A 24,662-nucleotide genomic window follows, 5' to 3' on the forward strand; every position below is an offset into this window, starting at 1 on the left:
AGGCTATTATAGTAAGTTATACATTATATAAGACTACACTATGAAATATATAGCCTACACACTATTGATATATATAGCCTGCACACTAGTGCCTTTCTCACATTTCTATGTTGAGGTACAGTAGCCTATGTTTTATTATCTGTCAGGTTTACTAAATCTGCTGAGTGCAGTCAAGGCCTCCTGGGCCATTATGTCCTCTTAACCTTTCATGCCATAATACATGGGCTGGGCTATCTATCATATCATGATCGTTCCACATTGATTATTTCAGATAATATTTTTTTTCAATTAAGAGAATATCTAAACAGGAATTTATATTTTCACCATCTATTTAGGACATGATGTTTGACATTAGGCCATATGAGCTGGCCCAATTTGTTTCTGTTTACATAGCTTATACCAACGTTATCCAGACCTAACTTATGCATACAATATTTTTGCTGTATTTTATTTTTCATTGTTTTCCTAATAGGCCTGTATTTTTATTCTGCTGCTGAGATGTTCTCTAAACGATTAGAACTACACATCCCGGTTTGCGCCTGGTTGTGTGACCCCCACCAATCGGGAGCTTGTGATTTGGCGCTGAGCGAGACAGACAAGGCCCAAAGCAGGGTGCTTTTGTTACAGCTGAAGGAAGAGGGAGCCAGTAAAATGAAAATACATAAGGGGGCGAGATCATTCCCACCAAGATTCCGCAAAATACTAGGCCTTAGGTTCTACAGCAAATAGACAAGACATGGAGACCGAGCAGTGACCGTAAATTGCCCCTATTAATGAATTGCGTTAGAAACGGAGAGGCCTGCATTCTAATATTTTCCCAAGATTTTTTATTTTATCCCTTTTTGTAATTTGCACAAGGAAGCGCAGATATCTGGTGTATGTGTTTAGAATGGGACACGCTGAAGGTATTGACATTTTATTTTAATACATCTCGCGACTCTCACAGCATCTTTCGTTCTCCGTTCTCATAATCTTTCTCATTGATAAACAGCTTGCTGACATCCTAACTGTGCATTTAGCAAAGGTTTTCGCCGTGTGGATTTAGGTTTATATTTCAACATTTTCTTCAAACGAATGATGGAGGTGTTATCACGATAGACAATTTGATTTAAAGGGGCAAAGGCAGCCATATTGGCAACAATGTATAGCTTCCTTTGCCATCTTGTTTCTAGTCTTCCGCGTCGTATTGAAATGTCAACATACATGAGTAAACATTGCGGACGTGTCAGAATGCAAGAACATCGTCTCGGCTTTAGATACGTGTTTTTATATTGACACGATATTTCATTTGCCAGTGTTCATGAGAGCTAACTACGCTAGCTAGATAAAAACATCGCAGCAGAACAGTGCACAGCACGGCTGCTAATGATGCAGTTCAATCACTCAGTACAATGTAACAATATTTCAGTCTGTGTGCGCGTCGTTTTCTTCAATAAAGTGACCCCGGTGTTACAGTGTATCAACTCGTGTATACAAAGCTGGACTGCGTGATCTACATTACTTTATATTCTCATCCAGCAGTAGTAGCTGTGATACATATTAATGAGAATGAATTTCCCCTTATATCACCTTGTGAATGGCAATAAAGGCTGCTTTATCTCAATCAAATCCAGGTTTAGTCGACACCAAAAAAGGACACATTGATTCAAGGTTATTTTGTGCATGTAACAACGTTATGACACTTTATTTAACTGTTCAATTTCGGAATCAATGTATTATTATTGTAATTATCACTGTATTATCCCTGTACTTCTGTCTCACCCAGGGCATGGGAGCTTGGCCATCTAGGCTATGCTTTCACATCTAGAGCTGTTTGACTGAATGAAATGTGTAGGTCCTGCCTACACATTAATAGTACATTGCATTTATTCATGGTGGTTTGAGATCAAACAATATGATTTTTTTTAGAAGTGAAATTAAGGATTTGGCATATTTTGGCAGAGGCAAAAACAAAGGCATTTATTAGATACACACAGTCTATTTATACTGCTTGAACTGACCAGGAAAAACTCTGTGCCCTAAACTGTAGGCTATCACTCTGACTGTATAGGCAATCATAAGAGGGTTTTTCCTGATCAGGTCACAAGGTCAGAAAAACTACCATAACTACAACAGCGGTTAACTTAAATAACCACAACATTGCCTACTACCGTGCAATCATTATGAGTCGTTCAGAACTGCTAATTGTGCCTGTGCTGTTTGAGTGATGAGTTGCATTCTTTGGCACTCAAAGGTTGGCTCTGATGTCTCCACTACTGGCAGGGATCTCTCATATTATACAGACATTACACAGAGTTACTGTGGCCCCTGAGACTATGGCAGCCTAGCTCATTCAGTCAGTGTTTCCCAAAACGTATATCTCATAGCGTGATGATCTTAATCTACATTTTTATTATTTTGGTAATCTATCTGTACGTGAACATTTACCAGTTGAGTATCAGGACACTAATAGTGTTTAAGATTAGGACACTAATAACAACTTTATAACATTAAAGTTAATTAGAGGCCAGCCTTTAAAATGATGGGGGAAAGCAAAGCGTTCAGCAGACATATTTTTGTTAATTCAGTGCACACTGTGCAGGGAGCTCTTAGGTCTTATTATGGGAAAGAGATTTCAAGCATGAAAACATTTAGATCAGTTTTATTATTTGATGCATCAAAAGAATATCACACCAGTTCTCATCAGAACAGTCTGTGCCTTTCCTTACCAGTAGGATTAGATTAGATATATAGACAGTTCTGTTATCTCGTTATACTGTAAATCACATTATTTCTCTACCTGGAATAATTGATAAACATTTCTTACCCTTGATTAAAAAAGATAGATGCACAGTAGTAGATCTGATTGTTCTTTCAGTCACATCCTTTCTAACATCATATCAACACATATCAATATATCAAGCCCTCTCCTATGTGTCTGTCCTCTTCCAGGTCCAGCCAGAGAACAGGACAGTTAAGGATGCAGGAGCACAACAATGGATTTCTCCTTTTCTTTCATGCAAGGGATCATGGGAAATACAATTCAGCAACCCCCTCAGCTCATTGACTCAGCCAACATCCGTCAGGAGGGCGCCTACGACACCGGTAGCGATGAGGGCGGAGGCCCCTCCTACGACACTGCCCTGGAAGCAGAGTTCTCCTACCCGCCCTCGGCCTCCGAGGACATGCCCCCAGTCTCCAACGGTTACCCTCCTGGGCTGGGGCTGTACGAGCCCCAGGCCAAGTTCTCCATGTACCCCCAGTTTCCCAACGGCTCGGCCAATGGCTATGGGGCCATCCGGGGCTACGGAGAGCACTGCCTCATGCCTGGGGAGGGAACGGTCCTGAGGGCACCTGTCCTCCAAGAGAGACCCTGCTCCCCTCTGTCTCCTCCACCTTCACACCACCCACACCCCCACCTCCACCTCCATCACCCTCATTATCACCATCCTCATCACTACCACCCTCAACCTCACCCACATCCCTACCCTCACAGCCCTCTGTCCCTGCCCTCCCAACACCACCTCCCCCCACCACCTCACCTCATGTCCCACGTTCTCCCCCCTCCTCCCCCGTTACTCTTGCCCTCCACCAGCCCTCCCCCCTCCCTCCTGGACAGCACCTCCTCCTCACATCCCCCTCACACCCCCCCTGCTCCCTCCAGCGGGATCCTGAAGAAGACCAGCTCTCCAGAGATCAAACTGAAGATCATAAAGACGTACCAGAACGGGAGAGAGCTGTTTGAGTCTGCGCTGTGTGGAGACCTGCTGCAGGAGTCCCAAGCCAGCGAGGACTCCCAGACCCACAGCAGACACGAGACGAAGAAGGAGAATAGGAAAAATACAGCCAGTCTGCTGGAGCAAGAAGAAGGGCAGGAGCAAGACCAGGAGCAGCCACAGGGGGAAACTATAGGGCAGGCCAGGGACATCCAGACCCACACCCAGGCCCAGACCCAGACCCAGCCACGGGAGCTGCCTGTGGGGCAGACTGAGAAGCCACAGAAGACCCCCATCAAAGCAGAGCCCAAGGCACCTAAGGCAAGTGTTGGTTTGCGCCTTCTCTGTTGGTTGAGGTCATCCAGTGCGATTAATTCACTATTCAGTACTCAAAGAGTAACTGTTTCAACAGTTTCAGACATCTGAAAATAAGCGATTAGTGGACAATTGCATACACCCATCTGATTCTTTTAAATCTACAGAAAGTGTCTTGGGGGTAGGGCATGACTGCCTGTTGTTAATTGAGTGTATGTGTTTTCTCTCCCTCCTGTACTGTAGGTCCAGAAGCAGTACCCTACAGTGATAACAGGTACAGGTTGCTATAAGAACCACGAGGTGGGGGACCTGGTGTGGGCCAAAGTGGGTACCTACCCCTGGTGGCCCTGCATGGTCTCCTGTGACCCCCAGATGAACGTCCACACACGCATCAACACCCGAGGTGAACAAACACACACACACACACACTGCTGTCATGGAGCATGTCATGGAGCATAAAATGTGTATACTTTTTTCCAAATTAAAATCGAATCAAATTTAATTTGTCTCAAGCGCCAAATACAACAGTGAAATGCTTACTTACAAGCCCTGAACCAACAATGCAGTTTTAAGAAAAATACGTGTTAAGTAAAAAATAGATAAGTAAAAAATAAGAAATAAAAGTAACAAATAATTAAAGAGCAGCAGTAAAATAACTATAGCAAGACTATATACCTGGGGTACCGGTAAAGAGTCAATGTGCGGGGGGGCACTGGTTAGTCAAAGGTAATATGTGCATGTAGGTAGAGTTAAAGTGACTGCATAGATAATAAACAGAGAATAGCAGCAGCGCAAAGGCAGGGGGGCAATGCAAATAGTCTGGGTAGCCATTTGATTAGCTGTTCAGGAGTCTTATGGCTTGGGGGTAGAAGCTGTTGAGAAGCCTTTTGGACCTAGACTTGGCACTCCAGTACAGCACTTATAGACATAACTGTTTAAAAGCCTCTAACTGCTGTCTGCCTGTGTCCCTCCTGGCCCTCCAGGTCACAGAGAGTACCATGTGCAGTTCTTTGGCAGTGTGGCAGAGCGGGCCTGGGTCCATGAGAAGAGAGTGGTCATGTACCAGGGAGAACACCAGTTTGATGAGCTGCAGGCTGAGACTCTACGCAAGACCACCAAGACAGCAGAGAGACACAAGGTAGAGACACAGCACTGCATGGCCTGACAAGTATACCCTCCTCACACTCTGGACACTGGTTTAAAGAGTAACTTTAATGAAGAAGAGAAAAAAATAATCGAAAACCAGATGTTTTAGACTTAGTTATTGTTAAACATGTAAATTCTGGTCATCATTTTGACAGTGATATATTTTGGTCTTTTAGTAGTAAATCTAGCTCTTTTTGCTCCTAGCGGTCCAACTCTACCATTGAAATCTTGATGTAGAGGCACCTTGAGAAGGTGCCTCTCTTCAGGGATCATCAAATAGATTCAACTGTGGGCCGATCTTTTCTTGAGCGGATAAAACATAATCATTTCAAAACTTGCTTGCATTTGTATAAGATCACATATATCTCTATGCATAGGAATACTTTGGAACAGATTTCCAAAATAAAATCACTTGGAGCTGATTTGCTGGTGTTTTTACAGTATTTTGTGCCCAGAAATAAAAATAAATAAATAAATATATTTCTTATAAATATAAAAAAAAAATTTTTTTGCTAAACAAACTTGGGGTGCCAAATAAAATCACCCGCGGGCCAAGTGTGTCACGTGGGTCGCCAGTTGGGGAACCCTGCTCTACGTCATCTCAAGAGAGGGGTTCAGAATAAAATCCACTCCCTTCTAGATGTGCTGGGTGGTACCACCTCAAGGCTCACTATAAAAGCAGGTGACAGGACATTATTTGGCAATGGTTTTGTTAAGTGGAGTGTGTCAATCAATATACAGTGCATTCGGAAAGGATTCAGACCCCTTGACTTTTTCCACATTTTGTTACGTTACAGCCTTATTCTAACATGGGCTAAATAAATATGTTTCCTCATCAATCTACACAAAATACCCCATATGTATATCCTAACAGGTTTTTAGATATGTTTGTAAATCTATTAAAAATAAAAATCAGTACCTATGTACATAAGTATTCAGACCCTTTGCTATGAGACTGAGCATCCTGTTTCCATTGATCATCCTTTAGGTATTTCTACAACTTGATTGGAGTCCACCTGTGGTAAATTAAATTGATTGGACATGATTTGGAAAGGCACACACCAGTCTATATAAGGACCCACAATTAACAGTGCATGTCAGAGCAAAAACCAAGCCATGAGGTTGAAGGAATGGTCCTTAGTGCTCCGACACAGGATTGTGTCAAGGCACAGATCTGTGGAAGGGTACAAAAACAATTCTGCAGCATTGAAGGTCCCCAAGAACACAGTGGCCTCCATCATTCTTAAATGGAAGTAGTTTGTAACCACCAAGACTCTTGGCCACCCGGCCAAACTGAGCAATCGGGAGAATGGCATTGGTCAGGGAGGTGACCAAGAACCCGATGGTTACTTTGACAGAGCTCCAGAGTTCCTCTGTGGAGATGAGAGAACCTTCCAGAAGGACAACCATCTCTGCAGCACTCCACCAATCAGGCCTTAATGGTAAAGTGGCCAGACGGAAGCCACTCCTCAGTAAAAGGCACATGACAGCCCGCTTGGACTTTGCCAAAAGGCACCTAAAAGACTCTCAAACCATGATAAACAAGATTCTCTGGTCTGATGAAACTAAGACTGAAATCCTTGGCCTGAGTGCCAAGCCGAGGAAGTCTGGAGGAAACCTGGCACTATCTCTACGGTGACGCATGGTGGTGACAGCATCATGCTGAGGGGAAATTTTTCAGGGGCAGGGACTGGGAGACTAGTCAGTATCGAAGGAAAGATGAAGTACAGAGAGATCCTTGTTGAAAACCTGCTCCAGATCACTTAGGACCTCAGACTGGGGTGAAGGTTCACCTTCCAACAGGTCAAGACCCTAAGCACACAGCCAATACAACACAAGAGTGGCTTCAGGACAAGTCTCTGAATGTCCTTGAGTGGCTCAGCCAGAGCCCGGACTTGAACCCAATCGAACATCTCTGAAGTGACCCTAAAATAGCTGTGCAATGACTCTCCCCATCCAACCTGACAGAGCTTGAGAGGATCTGCAGAGAAGAATGGGAGAAACTCCCCAAATACCGGTGTGCCAAGTTTGTAGCGTCATACCCAAGAAGACTCAAGGCGGTAATCGCTGCCACGGGTGCTTCAAAAAAGTCTGAATACTTATGTAAATGTGATATTTCAGTTGATTATCTTTTATAAATTTGCTAACATTTATAAAAAACTGTTTTTGCTTTGTCATTATGGTGTGTAGACTGATAAGGGGAAAAAACAATTTAATCCATTTTAGAATAAGTCTGTAACAACAAAACTTTGAAATAGTTAAGGGGTCTGAATACTTTCCGCAAGGCACATTTCCGCATATGACCAAATTCAATGTTTTTGCTTACCGTTTAATAAACAAAAATACATAGTTTGTCAAGATCGGTGTGGAAGAACTTGACTGGCCTGCACAGAGCTCTGACCTCAACATCATCGAGCACCTTTGGGATGAATTGGAACGCCGACTGCAAGACAGGCCTAATCGTCCAACATCAGTGCCTGACCTCACTTAAGCTCTTGTAACTGAATGGAAGAAAGTCCCCGCAGCAATGTTCCAACATCTAGTGGAAAGCCTTCAGAAGAGTGGAGGCTGTTATAGCAGAAAAGGGGGGATCAACTCCATATTAAGGCCCATGATTTTGGAATGAGATGTTCGATAGGCAGGTGTCCACATACTTTTGGTGAAGTAGTGTAAGAAGAGTCTACTTTTAATAACTCTGATTATGTAGTTTTGTTTTCATACTAATCTTAGTTGAATGCACTGACTGGATAAGAGCGTCTTCCAAATGACTACAATGTAATGTAAATTGTATGTATGTATGTGTGTGTCAGCTGATGAAGCCCTTCCCCCAGAGAGAGCGTGCTCAGTGGGAGGTGGGCGTCGGCCATGCAGAGGACGCCTTTCTGATGACGCAGCAGGAACGCATCGACAACTATACCTTCATCTATGTCGACCCTGACCCCAACGCCCCCCCGCCCACCAAGAAGACCCCTGTCAGGGCTGCCATCCGCACCCAAAGCTCCTCCAGCTCAACCAGTAAGAAAGAAGAAGGAGCAGTGACATCACCGGACCGGGCGGAGCCAGCCAGAAGACAGCCTCGTAGGCAGTGTAGTGTTCCTAATGCAGACAACCCAGCCGACCTCAAAACCTCGGAGGGAGAAAAGGACCAGCGCGGGGACCCTGGACAGCCCATCCCCCCAGCCCGGAAGACCCAGTCTGAAGCACGGGGAACCCAGGAGTCCTGTGCCCCGGTACGGGCCTGGAAGACAGCCGCTGCCAGGAAGCTGCTGCCTCTCTCCATCACAATGAAGAAACTGAATGTAAAGATCACCAAGTGTGACCAAATGTGGCCTCTGCTAAAGAGGAAGTCCCTGCCCTCACCACAGAGGGAGAGAGACGTGGAGAGGGAGGACGGAGAGGGCCGGCAGGCCGATCTGGGATCTTTTTCAGCAGAGGTGGGTGCTCTCTATTTGTCTAGACATCCTAGTTGACAATGATGTTAAAAGTTGTTGTCGCTCTAAACTGAATTGAAGCATTTATTTCTAAGTGGAGTTTTTTTTCTCTCCAGCAGGGCTGTAGAGTTAAGCCAGAACCCAGTCCAGAGGAAGAGGGTGATGAGGAGAGAAAGGAGAAGGAGGAGAAGAGAAGTGACCAGGAAGCAGCACAGCACACCTCCTCTCCTGGGTCTCAGCAGAGCACCCCACCAGGTACATAACACTTCTACAGCAGTGTTTGTGCATGCGTGTGTATGCACATGTGTTTGGACGTTTTCTGGCTGCTGGAATATGTAAATATTGTGTTGGTGTGAATATGTTCCCCAATATGTTCCCCACAGATCAGACCTTTAACCAGGTGTTTAACCAGGTGTCTCCTTCCTGTAGGTTCTCAGGAGCGTAAGCAGCAGCGTAGGTCAGTGAGGAGCAGATCTGAGTCAGAGAAAGGCTGTGAGGCCGTTCCCAAGAAGAAGACCAAAAAGGAACAGGTACCAACCTGCTGCTACCACCTACTGTTCTGTTCCCCTCTGTAGTGTAGCATGTTATTTCACTCTGTTCTCTAGAGGAGGATTACAATACAACATAAAGATATTCAACATCCCTCTCTCGCTTTCTCTGTCTCCCTGCAGGCTGAGATGGCTCCTGAGACCACTCTGAGAACAGGCTCACAGAAAGGTAGAGACTCCAGCTCTGTCCTATGACTCTCTTTCCTATCCTGCTCTAAGCATACTGGCTTTGTTTAACGTGTTGGGGGAAGCAGTGTTGTGGAGGTGTGTGTTAACGTGTGGTGTGGTGTGTAGGAGCCAGTGAGATCTCGGATGCCTGTAAGCCTCTGAAGAAACGCAGCAGAGCCTCCACAGACGTAGAGATGGCCTCCTCTCAGTACAGAGACACATCCGACTCTGACTCTAGAGGCCTCAACGACCCCCAGGTAAACAGACACACACATGCAAACACACACACAGACAGATAGACACACACTCACTCACTCATGCTCTCTCTCCTATGTAGAGTCTGTTTGGGAAGAGTTTGGACAGCCCAGCAGCAGTAGATGCCGACGCGTCAGACAGCCAGTCAGTGGATTCCAGTCTGTCCAGACAAGGAAGCAGCACAGCCAAGAGAGACACTGTCTGCCAGGTAGGCCAAGAGAGACACTGTCTGCCAGGTAGGCCAAGAGAGATACTGTCTGCCAGGTAGGCCAAGAGAGACACTGTCTGCCAGGTAGGCCAAGAGGGAAACTGTCTGCCAGGTAGGCCAAGAGAGACACTGTCTGCCAGGTAGGCCAAGAGAGACACTGTCTGCCAGGTAGGCCAAGAGAGACACTGTCTGCCAGGTAGGCCAAGAGGGACACTGTCTGCCAGGTAGGCCAAGAGTTCTCCTGTCCCAGCCCTTGTCCTATTGTCTGTCTTTCTTCCTACTTTTCTCTCTCTGCTCTCTGTGTCTTTTTAAATAGCTGATTTTTATACCCCGTTGGTGATAACTCTTCCTCTGTGTAGATCTGTGAGGTGTATGGAGAGGGTCTGGTGTCGTGTGAGGGGGACTGCTGTCGGCTGTTCCATCTGGAGTGCCTGGGCCTCACCTTCCTACCTGAGGGCACATTTACCTGTCTGGAATGTAGAAACGGTGAGACACGACACGATGTCACAACGTATACACTATGCATTTACATCCTAATCATTACTTGACCTGTACAACCATTAGACAAGTTCTCTTTGATTGCTCCTTTCATCTTTACAGTCTCATTTAGGCTGAAATGGCTGAAAGGATTATTCAAGTTATTCCAAGACACATCCTTCTACTTTGTGAATGCTAATGAAGCTATGAGTGTGAACAGAGAAAATACTGCTCAAGCCCTGATTATGCAAATGACCCTACAGACAAATCTATGTGTGATTTCAGCCCGGCAGCCTAATTAACATTGAGAGATTTCTCTGATGGAGGAACCTTTGTCTCTGACACACACGCTCTCCCTTCCTCTCTCTGCCCCCTCCCTCCTCTCTAGGCTCTCACTCGTGTTTCAGCTGTAAGACGGGGGGAGGGGAGGTGTTGCGCTGCTCTGTGGTTGGATGCGGGCGATATTACCATGATGACTGCGTGCACAAACTCCCTGGCACTGTGGGAGGGGGTACGGGCGGGGGGTTCCACTGCCCCCAACATACCTGCACCACCTGCTGCCTGGAGAGAGACCTGCACCAAGCTGCCAAAGGTAGGGGGCAGAACACTGGTCTAGATGAAGGAGAGGAACGGAAGCCACGTTAAGCTTTTAAAACATCCCTCAAATACTGTTAGTGTTATTCTCTCTCCCTCCCTTCCTCCCCTCTCCCTAGGACGTATGATGCGTTGTCTGCGCTGCCCGGTGGCGTACCACACAGGGGACAGCTGCGTGGCAGCGGGCAGTGTGGTCCTCACCCACCACATCATGATCTGCAGCAGCCATGGCATCACCAAGAGGAACGGCCTCCTCTCCTCACCCGTCAACGTGACCTGGTGCTTCCTCTGTGCCCGAGGTAAGATCTATCTCCCACTTTAGACCTCCTGTAGGGGTACCCACCCTGACTCACTCACCTTTTTCTGTGTCCCAAATGGCATCCTATTCACTATATAGTCCATTACTATTGACCAGGGCCCCTGACCCACTGTCTCTTTAAGGGAAGCTTCCAGATTCAGCACCGTGGCTTCATAGTGCTTGGCTCTGGAGGACAGCAGGGGAGAGGGATGTTGCTTTGTCCTGCCCCTTAGGCAAGCGTTTGAGTGAATAGAGCCATAGCTACAACTTAACCAACTCCTTCTGTTCCTCTCAGGGTTAGCCAGAGCTTCCATTCATGTTGGTTCCTGTGATCATGGCCAGCCAATTGTGACCCTCTGTCTCTCTCTCTGACTCTGATCCCCTCTTCTCTAATCATTCAACTCTATAACACTTTATTTATTCCCATAGAGATAATTGATGTGTGATGCTCTCGCTGAGACCACAGAGGCTTAGCTGAGCTCAGATACACCATAGCAGCAGCAGGAGGGGGAGAGTACTGGTCCACTGAGCTCTGTCTGTGTTTGGAAAAAATGTCATTGAGCCTTCACTTATGATGCATTTGCCTGTTTGTGAATGTATTAGTGACATTTGTCCCCATGGTTACTAAAAGCAGTTGATTCTCAATTTCTTATAAGCGAAGTGCACTGTATATCTACAGTATTCTGTTTGGACGACTCTTTCATTTAACTTATTACTCCGTTTTTTTCTCTCGTTTATGTGTTCTAACAGCGTATGTGTTCTTTCTTTCCTGTGGAATCATGGGTACTGTAGTCTGATTGCGGCTCACCCCATCTCTTCCTGTGTGTCTTGTGTAGGACTGTTAGTGCAGGACCTTACTGACATCATATTAAGTTCATATGCCTATAAGTCCCACTACCTTCTGACTGAGTCAAATCGTGCTGAGTTGAAATTACCTATGATTCCCTCTTCTTGGACAGCTACCAAAAAGAATATTGGGAAAGGTAACATAACTGTTTTACTCTCTCTCCCTTTTCCTACTGGTGCGTGTGTATGTATGTTAGTATGTGTGTTTTGAATGTGTCTAGACTTCCCACATTTGATTTGTTATTCCTCTTTATTGCTTGGTTCTGCCTCTAAAGTGTGAACAGACAATCTGCTGCTATTAATGCTACAACAGGGCTTAAAATAACCTGTCAGGGAGCCTAACATGCACAGGTTCAACAGGAACCACGTTAACAAAGTGTTACAGACATTAAGCTCGTCTCTGTGAAACGGTGGAATGAGGCACTTTGCACAAACCCAAAATAGAATCTGTACAAGCGGACCATAGCACACTGTAACATAACATCATCCCATTTCATCATCATCATTGGGAAGGGTGATGACCTGTCTCACTGGGTTATTGTACATCCTGTAAGGGGCTTGTTGCTGCTGAAGTCACACACGGTTATTTTACACCCTGTCTGTCTGAGGGCTTGTTGCTGCTGAAGTCACACACGGTTATTTTACGCCCTGTCTGTCTGAGGGCTTGTTGCTGCTGAAGTCACAAACACGGTTATTTTACGCCCTGTCTGTCTGAGGGCTTGTTGCTGCTGAAGTCACAAACACGGTTATTTTACGACCTGTCTGTCTGAGGGCTTGTTGCTGCTGAAGTCACAAACACGGTTATTTTACGACCTGTCTGTCTGAGGGCTTGTTGCTGCTGAAGTCACAAACACGGTTATTTTACGACCTGTCTGTCTGAGGGCTTGTTGCTGCTGAAGTCACAAACACGGTTATTTTACGACCTGTCTGTCTGAGGGCTTGTTGCTGCTGGAGGAACACAACTTCTTTGCTTTAGCACTTTGATCCTGTCTTCATCTGAAAGACTAAATCTAATGGTGTTATTTTGATGACTGCTAAGTTCTGTTTTTGAATGAAAATAATTGTCCCTCATTTATCTGCTGCTCTCACTTTACTGCGATCTGTCTTGGATGTTTGCTGTCTCGTTTTGAGGTTTTGCTTTGTTAAGGAGTTAATTATTCCAAGAAATATTGATTGTGATAGGTTATAGCTCATAGCAGTTATACTATTCCTCACAAGCACATCAATTCGATGAAGAAATCAATGTTTGAATAAAATGCTGACAGTCTTCCTTCTAGTTGTCATATAATGTGATTATTACTCATCAACGATATTACCCATTTGACATTTAAAACACATTCACAACCACATGCTGTTTAAATTAGATTCCATCCAAGACTATGTGGAGTACAGTGGTGCAGGGAAGTGAAACATCCCCCTTTACAAGCAGGAGTGCATGGCAGCTTTGTGCCGTTCTGTTGTTTTGGTAATAGTTTGTTTGTGATTTATGGTTTATTTACAGATGTATTATTATCATGGGTGCTATAGCATGTGTTGTGATTGTACAATGGGCCTTGTACTCTAAACCTGCCTGTCAGACATTCCATTACACCATCAATGACTGACTGCTGAGGTAAAAGCAGAGGACCTCAGCATTGTCAACACTGCTTTCTCTTATCAAAATGGTGTCCACAACAGCATAATTTTCATCTACATAAAGCAATCTTTATTATATTGTGGGAGTTAGAAATTATTCTAACAATGTGACTCGTTTGGGAAAGACTCGAGAGATATCTATCCTTAGCCACTTCTCATACACATGAAACGAGCGGATGCAATGTCACAATGGCTCCACCTAGTTCTCTGGAAGACTATATTACTTACTTGGGCAAAGCATTGCTCACAGTGTAAAGTGAAGTGGTTGAATGATTGGCACCCTAGTGCCCAGGTGTGGAAGTACATTCTCTAACCCTGTGTTGCTCTTTTCTCTCTACACATACACACACACACCTGCAGGAGAGAAGCTGCTGTGCTGTGCATTGTGCCCGGCGTCGTTCCACCCAGAGTGTTTGGAGATGGAGATGCCAGAGGGGGCGTGGTCCTGCAGGGAGTGTAGGGCAGGAAAGAAACCCCACTACAAACAGATCGTCTGGGTCAAACTGGGAAACTACAGGTTAGCAGCATGAGTTGACGCATACCTAAAATATGTTGGAGAGGAGGTTACTAATGGTATAGTAAACATATGTATAAAAAAAGAAAAAAGAAAAAAAGAAAATGAAGATACTTGCATGTGCTCCCAAAAATGTAATGGATAAACATCAAATGTTCCCATTTCCGACTCGTCCTCTCTGTCCCAACTGATGCCGGAACTTCTACAGACGTGTAAGCTGGAGCATTGGTACATTGTGGGAGGCAACCAGTCTGTCTAGAGTAGGAGTGTGCAAACTTTTTGGCTCGAGGGCCACATTGGGATTTTGAAATTCAACGGAGGGACGCATTTTTGTTAAAATGTATTTGTGGGGGCCTCCCGAGTGGCGCAGCAGTCTAAGGAACTGCATCGCAGTGCTTGAAGTGTCACTACAGACCCGGGTTCGATCCCAGGCGGTGTCACACCTGACCGTGACTGGGAGACTCATGAGGCGGCGCACAATTGGCCCAGCGTTGTCCGGGTTAGGAGAGGTTTTGGCAGGCCGATATATCCTTGTCCCATCGTGCTCTAGCGACTCCTGTGGCGGGCCGGGCGCAGTGCACGCTGACTTGGTCACCAGGTATACTGTGTTTCCTCCAACACATTGGTGCGGCTGGCTTCCAGGTTAAGCGGGCATTGTGTCAAGAGGCAGTGCGGCTTGGCCTGGTCGTGTTTCGGAGGACACACGGCTCTCGACCTTCACCTCTCCCGAGTCCTTACGGGAGTTGCAGCGATGAGACAAAACTGTAACTACTAATTGGATACCATGAAATTGGGGAGAAAAAAGGGCAAAAAAAGAAATTGGTATTAATGTCTCGCGGGCCAGATTGAAGTGCCCGGCGGGCCGTACCTTGCGCCCCCCTCCCCACCGCCACTTAAAGCTAGCTGTAACTTCTGGACTGGTAACATTCTTTCTTTCCTGATCTTCCATGCTGTCCCCTGTCTCTCACCGTCAGGTGGTGGCCAGCGGAGATCTGTAACCCTCGCCTGGTGCCTCCCAACATCCAGACGCTCCGTCACGACATCGGAGAATTCCCCGTCTTCTTCTTTGGTTCCCATGACTACTACTGGATCAACCAGGGCCGTGTGTTCCCCTACGTGGAGAACGACAAGACCCCTGTCACTGGCCAAATCAACATCAACAAGACCTTCAAGAAAGGTGAGGCCACCTTGGGCTCTGTACTCTGTGCTACAATAGATTGGGAATCGTCAAGGGAAACTATGAAATGGACTATTGGTTCTTGAGTGAAATGATAGTGCCTTGACCCTGAGTGTGTGAGACAGGCACAGTGTAATTCCATCCCTTCTGTGTGTGTCAGCTCTGGAGGAGGCTGCTCGCAGGTTCCAGGAGCTCAAGGCTCAGAGGGAGAGTAGGGAGGCCCTGGAGCAGGAACGCAACTCACGCAAACCCTCACCATACAAGTTCATCAAGGTAATACATCCAGTCATACTATATACACCCCAGTGGAGGCTGCTGAGGGGAGGACGGCTCATAATAATGGCTGGAACGGAGCAAATGGAATTGCATCAAACCATGTGTATGATCTATTTGATATCATTCCTCTGATTCCGCTCCAGCCACAACCACGAGCTCGTCTTCCCCAATTAAGGTGCCACCAACCTCCTGTGTTACACCCCTGCCCTACAAACACATACCCTGCCCTACAAACACATACCCTGCCCTACAAACACATACCCTGCCCTACAAACACATACCCTGCCCTACAAATACATACCCTGCCCTACAAATCTTCTGCCATATATAGTCTTGCTTTGCCGAACAAAATGGAATGAGCTGAATGAGACCTCTTTATATCTCATTGTGACATTGTTGTCATGTCTCTCTCAGTCCAACAAGCCAGTGGGAAAGGTGCAGGTGCACATAGCCGACCTGTCAGAAATCCCACGATGCAACTGTAAGCCCACAGACCAACACCCCTGCAGCCTGGACTCCCAATGTCTCAACCGCATGCTGCAGTATGAGTGTCACTCACAGGTTGGTGTGTGTGTGTGTTTGTGTGTGTGTGTGTTTGCGTGTGCAGCCCTATTCAGCCCTGTTTTCCTGTTCTAGGTGTGTCCAGCAGGTGATAGCTGTGAGAACCAATGCTTCTCGAAGCGTCTGTACTCTGAGACAGAAGTCATTAAGACAGAGGGTTGCGGCTGGGGCCTCAAGACCAACCAGGCCCTCAGGAAGGTGAGTGAGGTGTCACTGGGGTGGACGTAGTGTGGGGCCTGGTTCTATTTCTATCCCTAGACCCTAACCCTTTAGGTGTCCTTTGAAATTGACTGGCATTAGCAGCATTGTGAGGGTTCCACCTAGCCTGTCATATTGTTTGAACCTATCCAAACCTTTCAGATCTGTGAACAGGCTGAGGGCTTAGGGAACGGGGTTAAAGACCAAAATGGAACCGAGCCTGTGTTATGTGTAGCTCAGAGATGATTATTAATAACACCACAGGTGTGCTTTGTTGTAAGTATTGATGTGTATTGTGTTTTGTATGTGCTCTGTGCCTCTTCTGCAGGGAGATTTTGTGACAGAGTACGTGGGAGAGGTGATCGATTCAGAGGAGTGCCAGCAGCGAATCAAACGCGCTCATGAGAACCACGTGACCGACTTCTACATGCTCACTCTCACCAAGGTAATGACATTTTAGACTGTGTCCCAGTAGTCTGAAATGGGCTCCTTTAATTGACATCTCCACCTCATGACCGGTAATACATAGTATGTGTATGAATCTGTTAAGCTATTTGTCTCTCTCGCTGTTCAGTAGTGTGCGTCTCTTGGCTGTGTGTGGGGGGGTCTAACGGTGTGTATATGTCTAACTGCCTGTGTGTGTGCGTGTGTGTTCTTCAGGACCGGGTGATAGATGCCGGGCCCAAAGGGAACTCCTCTCGCTTCATTAACCACAGCTGCAGCCCCAACTGTGAGACACAGAAATGGACTGTCAACGGAGACATACGCATAGGCCTCTTCACCCTGTGTGACATGGAGGCTGGTGAGGAGAGCAGCACACACATGTTCTGTATCTTTGTTGATTGATCTCTCTGATCGATCTCCTGTCTCCTGCAGGCATTGAGCTGACGTTTAACTGTAATAGTCTGTGTGTGTGTTCTGCAGGCACTGAGCTGACGTTTAACTGTAATAGTCTGTGTGTGTGTTCTGCAGGCACTGAGCTGACGTTTAACTATAATAGTCTGTGTGTGTGTTCTGCAGGCACTGAGCTGACGTTTAACTATAATCGTCTGTGTGTGTGTTCTCCAGGCACTGAGCTGACGTTTAACTATAATAGTCTGTGTGTGTGTTCTGCAGGCACTGAGCTGACGTTTAACTATAATCGTCTGTGTGTGTGTTCTGCAGGCACTGAGCTGACGTTTAACTATAATCGTCTGTGTGTGTGTTCTGCAGGCACTGAGCTGACGTTTAACTATAATCGTCTGTGTGTGTGTTCTGCAGGCACTGAGCTGACGTTTAACTATAATCGTCTGTGTGTGTGTTCTGCAGGCACTGAGCTGATGTTTAACTATAATCGTCTGTGTGTGTGTTCTACAGGCACTGAGCTGACGTTTAACTATAATCGTCTGTGTGTGTGTTCTGCAGGCACTGAGCTGACGTTTAACTATAATCGTCTGTGTGTGTGTTCTACAGGCACTGAGCTGACGTTTAACTATAATCGTCTGTGTGTGTGTTCTACAGGCACTGAGCTGACGTTTAACTATAATCGTCTGTGTGTGTGTTCTACAGGCACTGAGCTGACGTTTAACTATAATCGTCTGTGTGTGTGTTCTGCAGGCACTGAGCTGACGTTTAACTATAATCGTCTGTGTGTGTGTTCTGCAGGCACTGAGCTGACGTTTAACTATAATCGTCTGTGTGTGTGTTCTACAGGCACTGAGCTGACGTTTAACTATAATCGTCTGTGTGTGTGTTCTGCAGGCACTGAGCTGACGTTTAACTATAATAGTCTGTGTGTGTGTTCTACAGGCACTGAGCTGACGTTTAACTATAATCGTCTGTGTGTGTGTTCTACAGGCACTGAGCTGACGTTTAACTATAATCGTCTGTGTGTGTGTTCTGCAGGCACTGAGCTGACGTTTAACTATAATAGTCTGTGTGTGTGTTCTGCAGGCACTGAGCTGACGTTCAACTATAATAGTCTGTGTGTGTGTTCTACAGGCACTGAGCTGACGTTTAACTATAATCGTCTGTGTGTGTGTTCTGCAGGCACTGAGCTGACGTTCAACTATAATAGTCTGTGTGTGTGTTCTACAGGCACTGAGCTGACGTTTAACTATAATCGTCTGTGTGTGTGTTCTGCAGGCACTGAGCTGACGTTTAACTATAATCGTCTGTGTGTGTGTTCTGCAGGCACTGAGCTGATGTTTAACTATAATAGTCTGTGTGTGTGTTCTGCAGGCATTGAGCTGACGTTTAACTATAATCGTCTGTGTGTGTGTTCTGCAGGCACTGAGCTGACGTTTAACTATAATCGTCTGTGTGTGTGTTCTGCAGGCATTGAGCTGACGTTTAACTATAATAGTCTGTGTGTGTGTTCTGCAGGCACTGGGCTGACGTTTAACTATAATCGTCTGTGTGTGTGTTCTGCAGGCACTGAGCTGACGTTTAACTATAATCGTCTGTGTGTGTGTTCTGCAGGCACTGAGCTGACGTTTAACTATAATCGTCTGTGTGTGTGTTCTGCAGGCACTGAGCTGACGTTTAACTATAATCGTCTGTGTGTGTGTTCTGCAGGCACTGAGCTGACGTTTAACTATAATCGTCTGTGTGTGTGTTCTGCAGGCACTGAGCTGACGTTTAACTATAATCGTCTGTGTGTGTGTTCTGCAGGCACTGAGCTGACGTTTAACTATAATAGTCTGTGTGTGTGTTCTACAGGCACTGAGCTGACGTTTAACTATAATCGTCTGTGTGTGTGTTCTACAGGCACTGAGCTGACGTTTAACTATAATCGTCTGTGTGTGTGTTCTGCAGGCACTGAGCTGACGTTTAACTATAATCGTCTGTGTGTGTGTTCTACAGGCACTGAGCTGACGTTTAACTATAATCGTCTGTGTGTGTGTTCTACAGGCACTGAGCTGACGTTTAACTATAATCGTCTGTGTGTGTGTTCTACAGGCACTGAGCTGACGTTTAACTATAATCGTCTGTGTGTGTGTTCTGCAGGCACTGAGCTGACGTTTAACTATAATAGTCTGTGTGTGTGTTCTGCAGGCACTGAGCTGACGTTTAACTATAATCGTCTATGTGTGTGTTCTACAGGCACTGAGCTGACGTTTAACTATAATCGTCTGTGTGTGTGTTCTGCAGGCACTGAGCTGACGTTTAACTATAATCGTCTGTGTGTGTGTTCTACAGGCACTGAGCTGACGTTTAACTATAATCGTCTGTGTGTGTGTTCTACATCCACTGAGCTGACGTTTAACTATAATCGTCTGTGTGTGTGTTCTACAGGCACTGAGCTGACGTTTAACTATAATCGTCTGTGTGTGTGTTCTACAGGCACTGAGCTGACGTTTAACTATAATCGTCTGTGTGTGTGTTCTACAGGCACTGAGCTGACGTTTAACTATAATCGTCTGTGTGTGTGTTCTGCAGGCACTGAGCTGACGTTTAACTATAATCGTCTGTGTGTGTGTTCTGCAGGCACTGAGCTGACGTTTAACTATAATCGTCTGTGTGTGTGTTCTGCAGGCACTGAGCTGATGTTTAACTATAATAGTCTGTGTGTGTGTTCTGCAGGCATTGAGCTGACGTTTAACTATAATCGTCTGTGTGTGTGTTCTGCAGGCACTGAGCTGACGTTTAACTATAATCGTCTGTGTGTGTGTTCTGCAGGCACTGAGCTGACGTTTAACTATAATCGTCTGTGTGTGTGTTCTGCAGGCACTGAGCTGACGTTTAACTATAATCGTCTGTGTGTGTGTTCTGCAGGCACTGAGCTGACGTTTAACTATAATCGTCTGTGTGTGTGTTCTGCAGGCACTGAGCTGACGTTTAACTATAATCGTCTGTGTGTGTGTTCTGCAGGCACTGAGCTGACGTTTAACTATAATCGTCTGTGTGTGTGTTCTGCAGGCACTGAGCTGACGTTTAACTATAATCGTCTGTGTGTGTGTTCTGCAGGCACTGAGCTGACGTTTAACTATAATAGTCTGTGTGTGTGTTCTACAGGCACTGAGCTGACGTTTAACTATAATCTGGACCTTATGGGTAACAGAAGGTCGTCGTGCCACTGTGGTGCTGAGAACTGCTCTGGCTTCCTGGGGGTGCGGCCTACGGTATGGGACAAACCCACATTCTCATTATGACAGCATCATGTAGGAATCAAGTAACATGTTACTGATGTCTCACCTTAGCAGATCCCTTCTGTCCATGGTTTGTCTGCCATGTTGTCGATATCAAATAAAATTTTATTGGTCACATACACATGGTTAGCAGATGTTAATGCGAGTGTAGCGAAATGCTTGTGCTTCTAGTTCCGACAGTGCAGTAATATTTAACAAGTAATCTAACAAATTCACAACAACTACGTTATACGCACAAATGTAAAGGGATGAATAAGAATATGTACATATACAGTGGGGCAAAAAAGTATTTAGTCAGCCACCAATTGTGCAAGTTCTCCCACTTAAAAAGATGAGAGAGGCCTGTAATTTTCATCATAGGTACACTTCAACTATGACAGACAAAATTAGAAAAAAAATCCAGAAAATCACATTGTAGGATTTTTAATGAATTTATTTGCAAATTATGGTGGAAAATAAGTATTTGGTCACCTACAAACAAGCAAGATTTCTGGCTCTCACAGACCTGTAACTTCTTCTTTAAGAGGCTCCTCTGTCCTCTACTCGATACCTGTATTAATGGCACCTGTTTGAACTTAAAAGACACCTGTCCACAACCTCAAACAGTCACACTCCAAACTCCACTATGGCCAAGACCAAAGAGCTGTCAAAGGACACCAGAAACAAAATTGTAGACCTGCACAAGGCTGGGAAGACTGAATCTGCAATAGGTAAGCAGCTTGGTTTGAAGAAATCAACTGTGGGAGCAATTATTAGGAAATGGAAGACATACAAGACCACTGATAATCTCCCTCGATCTGGGGCTCCACGCAAGATCTCACCCGGTGGGGTCAAAATGATCACAAGAACGGTGAGCAAAAATCCCAGAACCACACGGGGGGACCTAGTGAATGACCTGCAGAGAGCTGGGACCAAAGTAACAAAGCCTACCATCAGTAACACACTACGCCGCCAGGGACTCAAATCCTGCAGTGCCAGACGTGTCCCCTGCTTAAGCCAGTACATGTCCAGGCCCGTCTGAAGTTTGCTAGAGAGCATTTGGATGATCCAGAAGAAGATTGGGAGAATGTCATATGGTCAGATGACACCAAAATAGAACTTTTTGGTAAAAACTCAACTCGTCGTGTTTGGAGGACAAAGAATGCTGAGTTGCATCCAAAGAACACCATACCTACTGTGAAGCATGGGGGTGGAAACATCATGCTTTGGGGCTGTTTTTCTGTAAAGGGACCAGGACGACTGATCCGTGTAAAGGAAAGAATGAATGGGGCCATGTATCGTGAGATTTTGAGTGAAAACCTCCTTCCATCAGCAAGGGCATTGAAGATGAAACGTGGCTGGGTCTTTCAGCATGACAATGATCCCAAACACACCGCCCGGGCAACGAAGGAGTGGCTTCGTAAGAAGCATTTCAAGGTCCTGGAGTGGCCTAGCCAGTCTCCAGATCTCAAACCCATAGAAAATCTTTGGAGGGAGTTGAAAGTCCGTGTTGCCCAGCAACAGCCCCAAAACATCACTGCTCTAGAGGAGATCTCCATGGAGGAAGGGGCCAAAATACTAGCAACAGTGTGTGAAAACCTTGTGAAGACTTACAGAAAACGTTTGACCTCTGTCATTGCCAACAAAGGGTATATAACAAAGTATTGAGATAAACTTTTGTTATTGACCAAATACTTATTTTCCACCATAATTTGCAAATAAATTCATTAAAAATCCTACAATGTGATTTTCTGGATTTTTTTTTCTCATTTTGTCTGTTGAAGTGTACCTATGATGAAAATTACAGGCCTCTCTCATCTTTTTAAGTGGGAGAACTTGCACAATTGGTGGCTGACTAAATACTTTTTTGCCCCACTGTAACTATATGGATGAGCCATGGCTGTGCGGCATAGGCAAGATGCAGTAGATGATATATAATACAGTATATACATATGAGATGAGTAATGTAGGATATGTAAACATTATTAAAGTGGCGTTATTTAAAGTGACTAGTGATACCTTTATTAAATCAATTTATTAAAGTGGCCAGAGATTTGAGTCTGTATGTTGGCAGCAGCCTCTCTATGTTAGTGATGGCTGTTTAACAGTCTGATGGCCTTGAGATAGAAGCTGTTTTTCAGTCTCTTGGTCCCAGTTTTGATGCACCTGTACTGACCTCGCCTTCTGGATGATAGCGGGGTGAACAGGCAGTGGCTCGGGTGTTGTTGTCCTTGATGATCTTTTTAGCCTTCCTGTGACATCGGGTGGTGTAGGTGTCCTGGAGGTCAGGTAGCTTGCCCTCGGTGATGCGTTGTGCAGACCGCACTACCCTCTGGAGAGCCTTGCGGTTGAGGGCGGTGCAGTTGCCGTACCAGGCGGTGATACAGTCAGACAGGATGCTGTCGATTGTGCACCTGTAAAAGTTTGTCAGGGTTTTTCAGCCTTCTGAGATTGAAGAGGCGCTGTTGCGCATTCTTCACCACACTGTCTGTGTGGGTGCACCATTTCAGATTGTCTGTGATGTGTACGCCCAGGAACTTAAAACTTTCCACCTTCTCCACTACTGTACCATCAATGTGGATAGAGGGGTGCTCCCTCTGCTGTTTCCCGAAGTCCACAATCATCTTCTTTGTTTTGTTGACGTTGAGTGAGAGGTTATTTTCCTGACACCACACTCCGAGGGCCCTCACCTCCTCCCTGTAGGCCGTCTCGTCGTTGTTGGTAATCAAGCCTAGCATTGTAGTGTCGTCTGCAAACTTGATGATTGAGTTGGAGGCGTGCATGGCCACGCAGTCGTGGGTGAACAGGGCGTACAGGAGAGGGCTGAGAACGCACCCTTGTGGGGCACCAGTGTTGAGGATCAGCGGGGTGGAGATGTTGTTTTCTACCTTCACCACCTGGGTGCGGACCGTCAGAAAGTCCAGGACCCAGTTGCACAGGGCGGGGTCGAGACCCAGGGCCTCGAGCTTAATGATGAGTTTGGAGGGTACTATGGTGTTAAATGCTGCGCTGTAGTCCAGCATATTTACATAGGTATTCCCCTTGTCTAGATGGGATAGGGCAGTGTGCAGTGTGGTGGCGATTGCGTCGTCTGTGGACCTATTGGGGCGGTAAGCAAATTGGAGTGGGTCTAGGGTATCAGGTAAGGTAGAGGTGATGTGGTCCTTGACTAGTCTCTCAAAGCACTTTATGATGACAGAAGTGAGTGCTACGGGCGATAGTCATTTAGTTCAGTTACCTTAGCTTTCTTGGGAACAGGAACAATGGTAGCCATCTTGAAACATGTGGGGACAACAGACTGGGAAAGGGATTGATTGAATATGTCCGTAAACACACCAGCCCGCTGGTCTGCGCATACTCTGATGACACGGCTGGGGATGCCGTCTGGGCCGGCAGCCTTGCAAGGGTTAATACGTTTAAATGTTTTACTCACGTTGGCCACGGAGAAGGAGAGCCCACGGGCTTTGGTAGCGGGCCGTGGCACTGTATTGTCCTCAAAGCCCGCTGGTCTGCGCATACTCTGATGACACGGCTGGGGATGCCGTCTGGGCCGGCAGCCTTGCAAGGGTTAATACGTTTAAATGTTTTACTCACGTTGGCCACGGAGAAGGAGAGCCCACGGGCTTTGGTAGCGGGCCGTGGCACTGTATTGTCCTCAAAGCGAGCAAAGAAGTTGTTTCATTTGTCTGGGAGCAAGACGTCGATATCCGCGTTGGGGCTGGTTTCCCTTTTGTAATCTGTGATTGACTGTAGACCCTGCCACATACGTCTCGTGTCTGAGCCGTCGCAATTCAACGGCTCAGACACTAGATGTATGTGGCAGGGTCTACATTCAATCACGGAGAACACCTAAAGGGTTAGTCTGGTGATATAAAAGCTGGCCTAGCAGGGCTGATAACTCCTCTCTCTCAGCTTTAACTAGGTAATTTTTCAGAATGTCCACTCTGAGCGGATTGTTAAACAACGTTGTTTTTCTGTCTGTCCATCAGAGTGCGGTGGTGATGGAGAAGGAGGAGAAGGCGAGGAACGCTAAACTGAAGCCCAAGAAGCGTAAGCTGCGACCGGAGGGGAAACACACACATGAGTACATCTGTTTCTGCTGTGGAGAGGGAGGAGAGCTGGTCATGTGTGACAAGAAGGACTGTCCTAAAGCTTACCACCTGCTGTGTCTCAACCTCACCAAACCTCCATATGGTACGCACCCTCTGTCT

The 24,662-nt window shown here is 46.0% G+C and overlaps 1 protein-coding gene across 4 annotated transcripts in view; it reads left to right on the top strand.

The window, feature by feature from the left end:
- Window positions 1-575: 575 nt before the first annotated feature.
- LOC139545218 (histone-lysine N-methyltransferase NSD3-like) overlaps window positions 576-24,662 on the top strand; it is a 28,650-nt gene continuing 4,563 nt past the window's right edge. Inside the window, exons 1-23 of one of the 4 annotated variants that reach the window (XM_071352744.1) lie at window positions 576-905; window positions 2,932-4,016; window positions 4,254-4,413; window positions 4,994-5,148; window positions 7,967-8,590; window positions 8,704-8,842; window positions 9,017-9,117; window positions 9,259-9,304; window positions 9,430-9,560; window positions 9,641-9,766; window positions 10,126-10,252; window positions 10,632-10,835; window positions 10,957-11,136; window positions 11,972-12,118; window positions 13,977-14,133; window positions 15,105-15,307; window positions 15,468-15,580; window positions 15,998-16,144; window positions 16,220-16,342; window positions 16,671-16,787; window positions 17,003-17,144; window positions 20,339-20,445; window positions 24,441-24,645. In XM_071352744.1, the coding sequence (XP_071208845.1) occupies window positions 2,976-4,016; window positions 4,254-4,413; window positions 4,994-5,148; window positions 7,967-8,590; window positions 8,704-8,842; window positions 9,017-9,117; window positions 9,259-9,304; window positions 9,430-9,560; window positions 9,641-9,766; window positions 10,126-10,252; window positions 10,632-10,835; window positions 10,957-11,136; window positions 11,972-12,118; window positions 13,977-14,133; window positions 15,105-15,307; window positions 15,468-15,580; window positions 15,998-16,144; window positions 16,220-16,342; window positions 16,671-16,787; window positions 17,003-17,144; window positions 20,339-20,445; window positions 24,441-24,645 (4,495 nt within the window). In that variant the 5' untranslated portion in view covers window positions 576-905; window positions 2,932-2,975. The remainder of the gene's footprint in view (window positions 906-2,931; window positions 4,017-4,253; window positions 4,414-4,993; window positions 5,149-7,966; window positions 8,591-8,703; window positions 8,843-9,016; window positions 9,118-9,258; window positions 9,305-9,429; window positions 9,561-9,640; window positions 9,767-10,125; window positions 10,253-10,631; window positions 10,836-10,956; window positions 11,137-11,971; window positions 12,119-13,976; window positions 14,134-15,104; window positions 15,308-15,467; window positions 15,581-15,997; window positions 16,145-16,219; window positions 16,343-16,670; window positions 16,788-17,002; window positions 17,145-20,338; window positions 20,446-24,440; window positions 24,646-24,662) is intronic. The other 3 variants (XM_071352746.1, XM_071352745.1, XM_071352747.1) reach the window with 3 other exon arrangements.

The sequence above is a fragment of the Salvelinus alpinus genome, chromosome 19 (genome assembly GCF_045679555.1).
Source record: "Salvelinus alpinus chromosome 19, SLU_Salpinus.1, whole genome shotgun sequence".
NCBI lineage: Eukaryota > Metazoa > Chordata > Actinopteri > Salmoniformes > Salmonidae > Salvelinus > Salvelinus alpinus.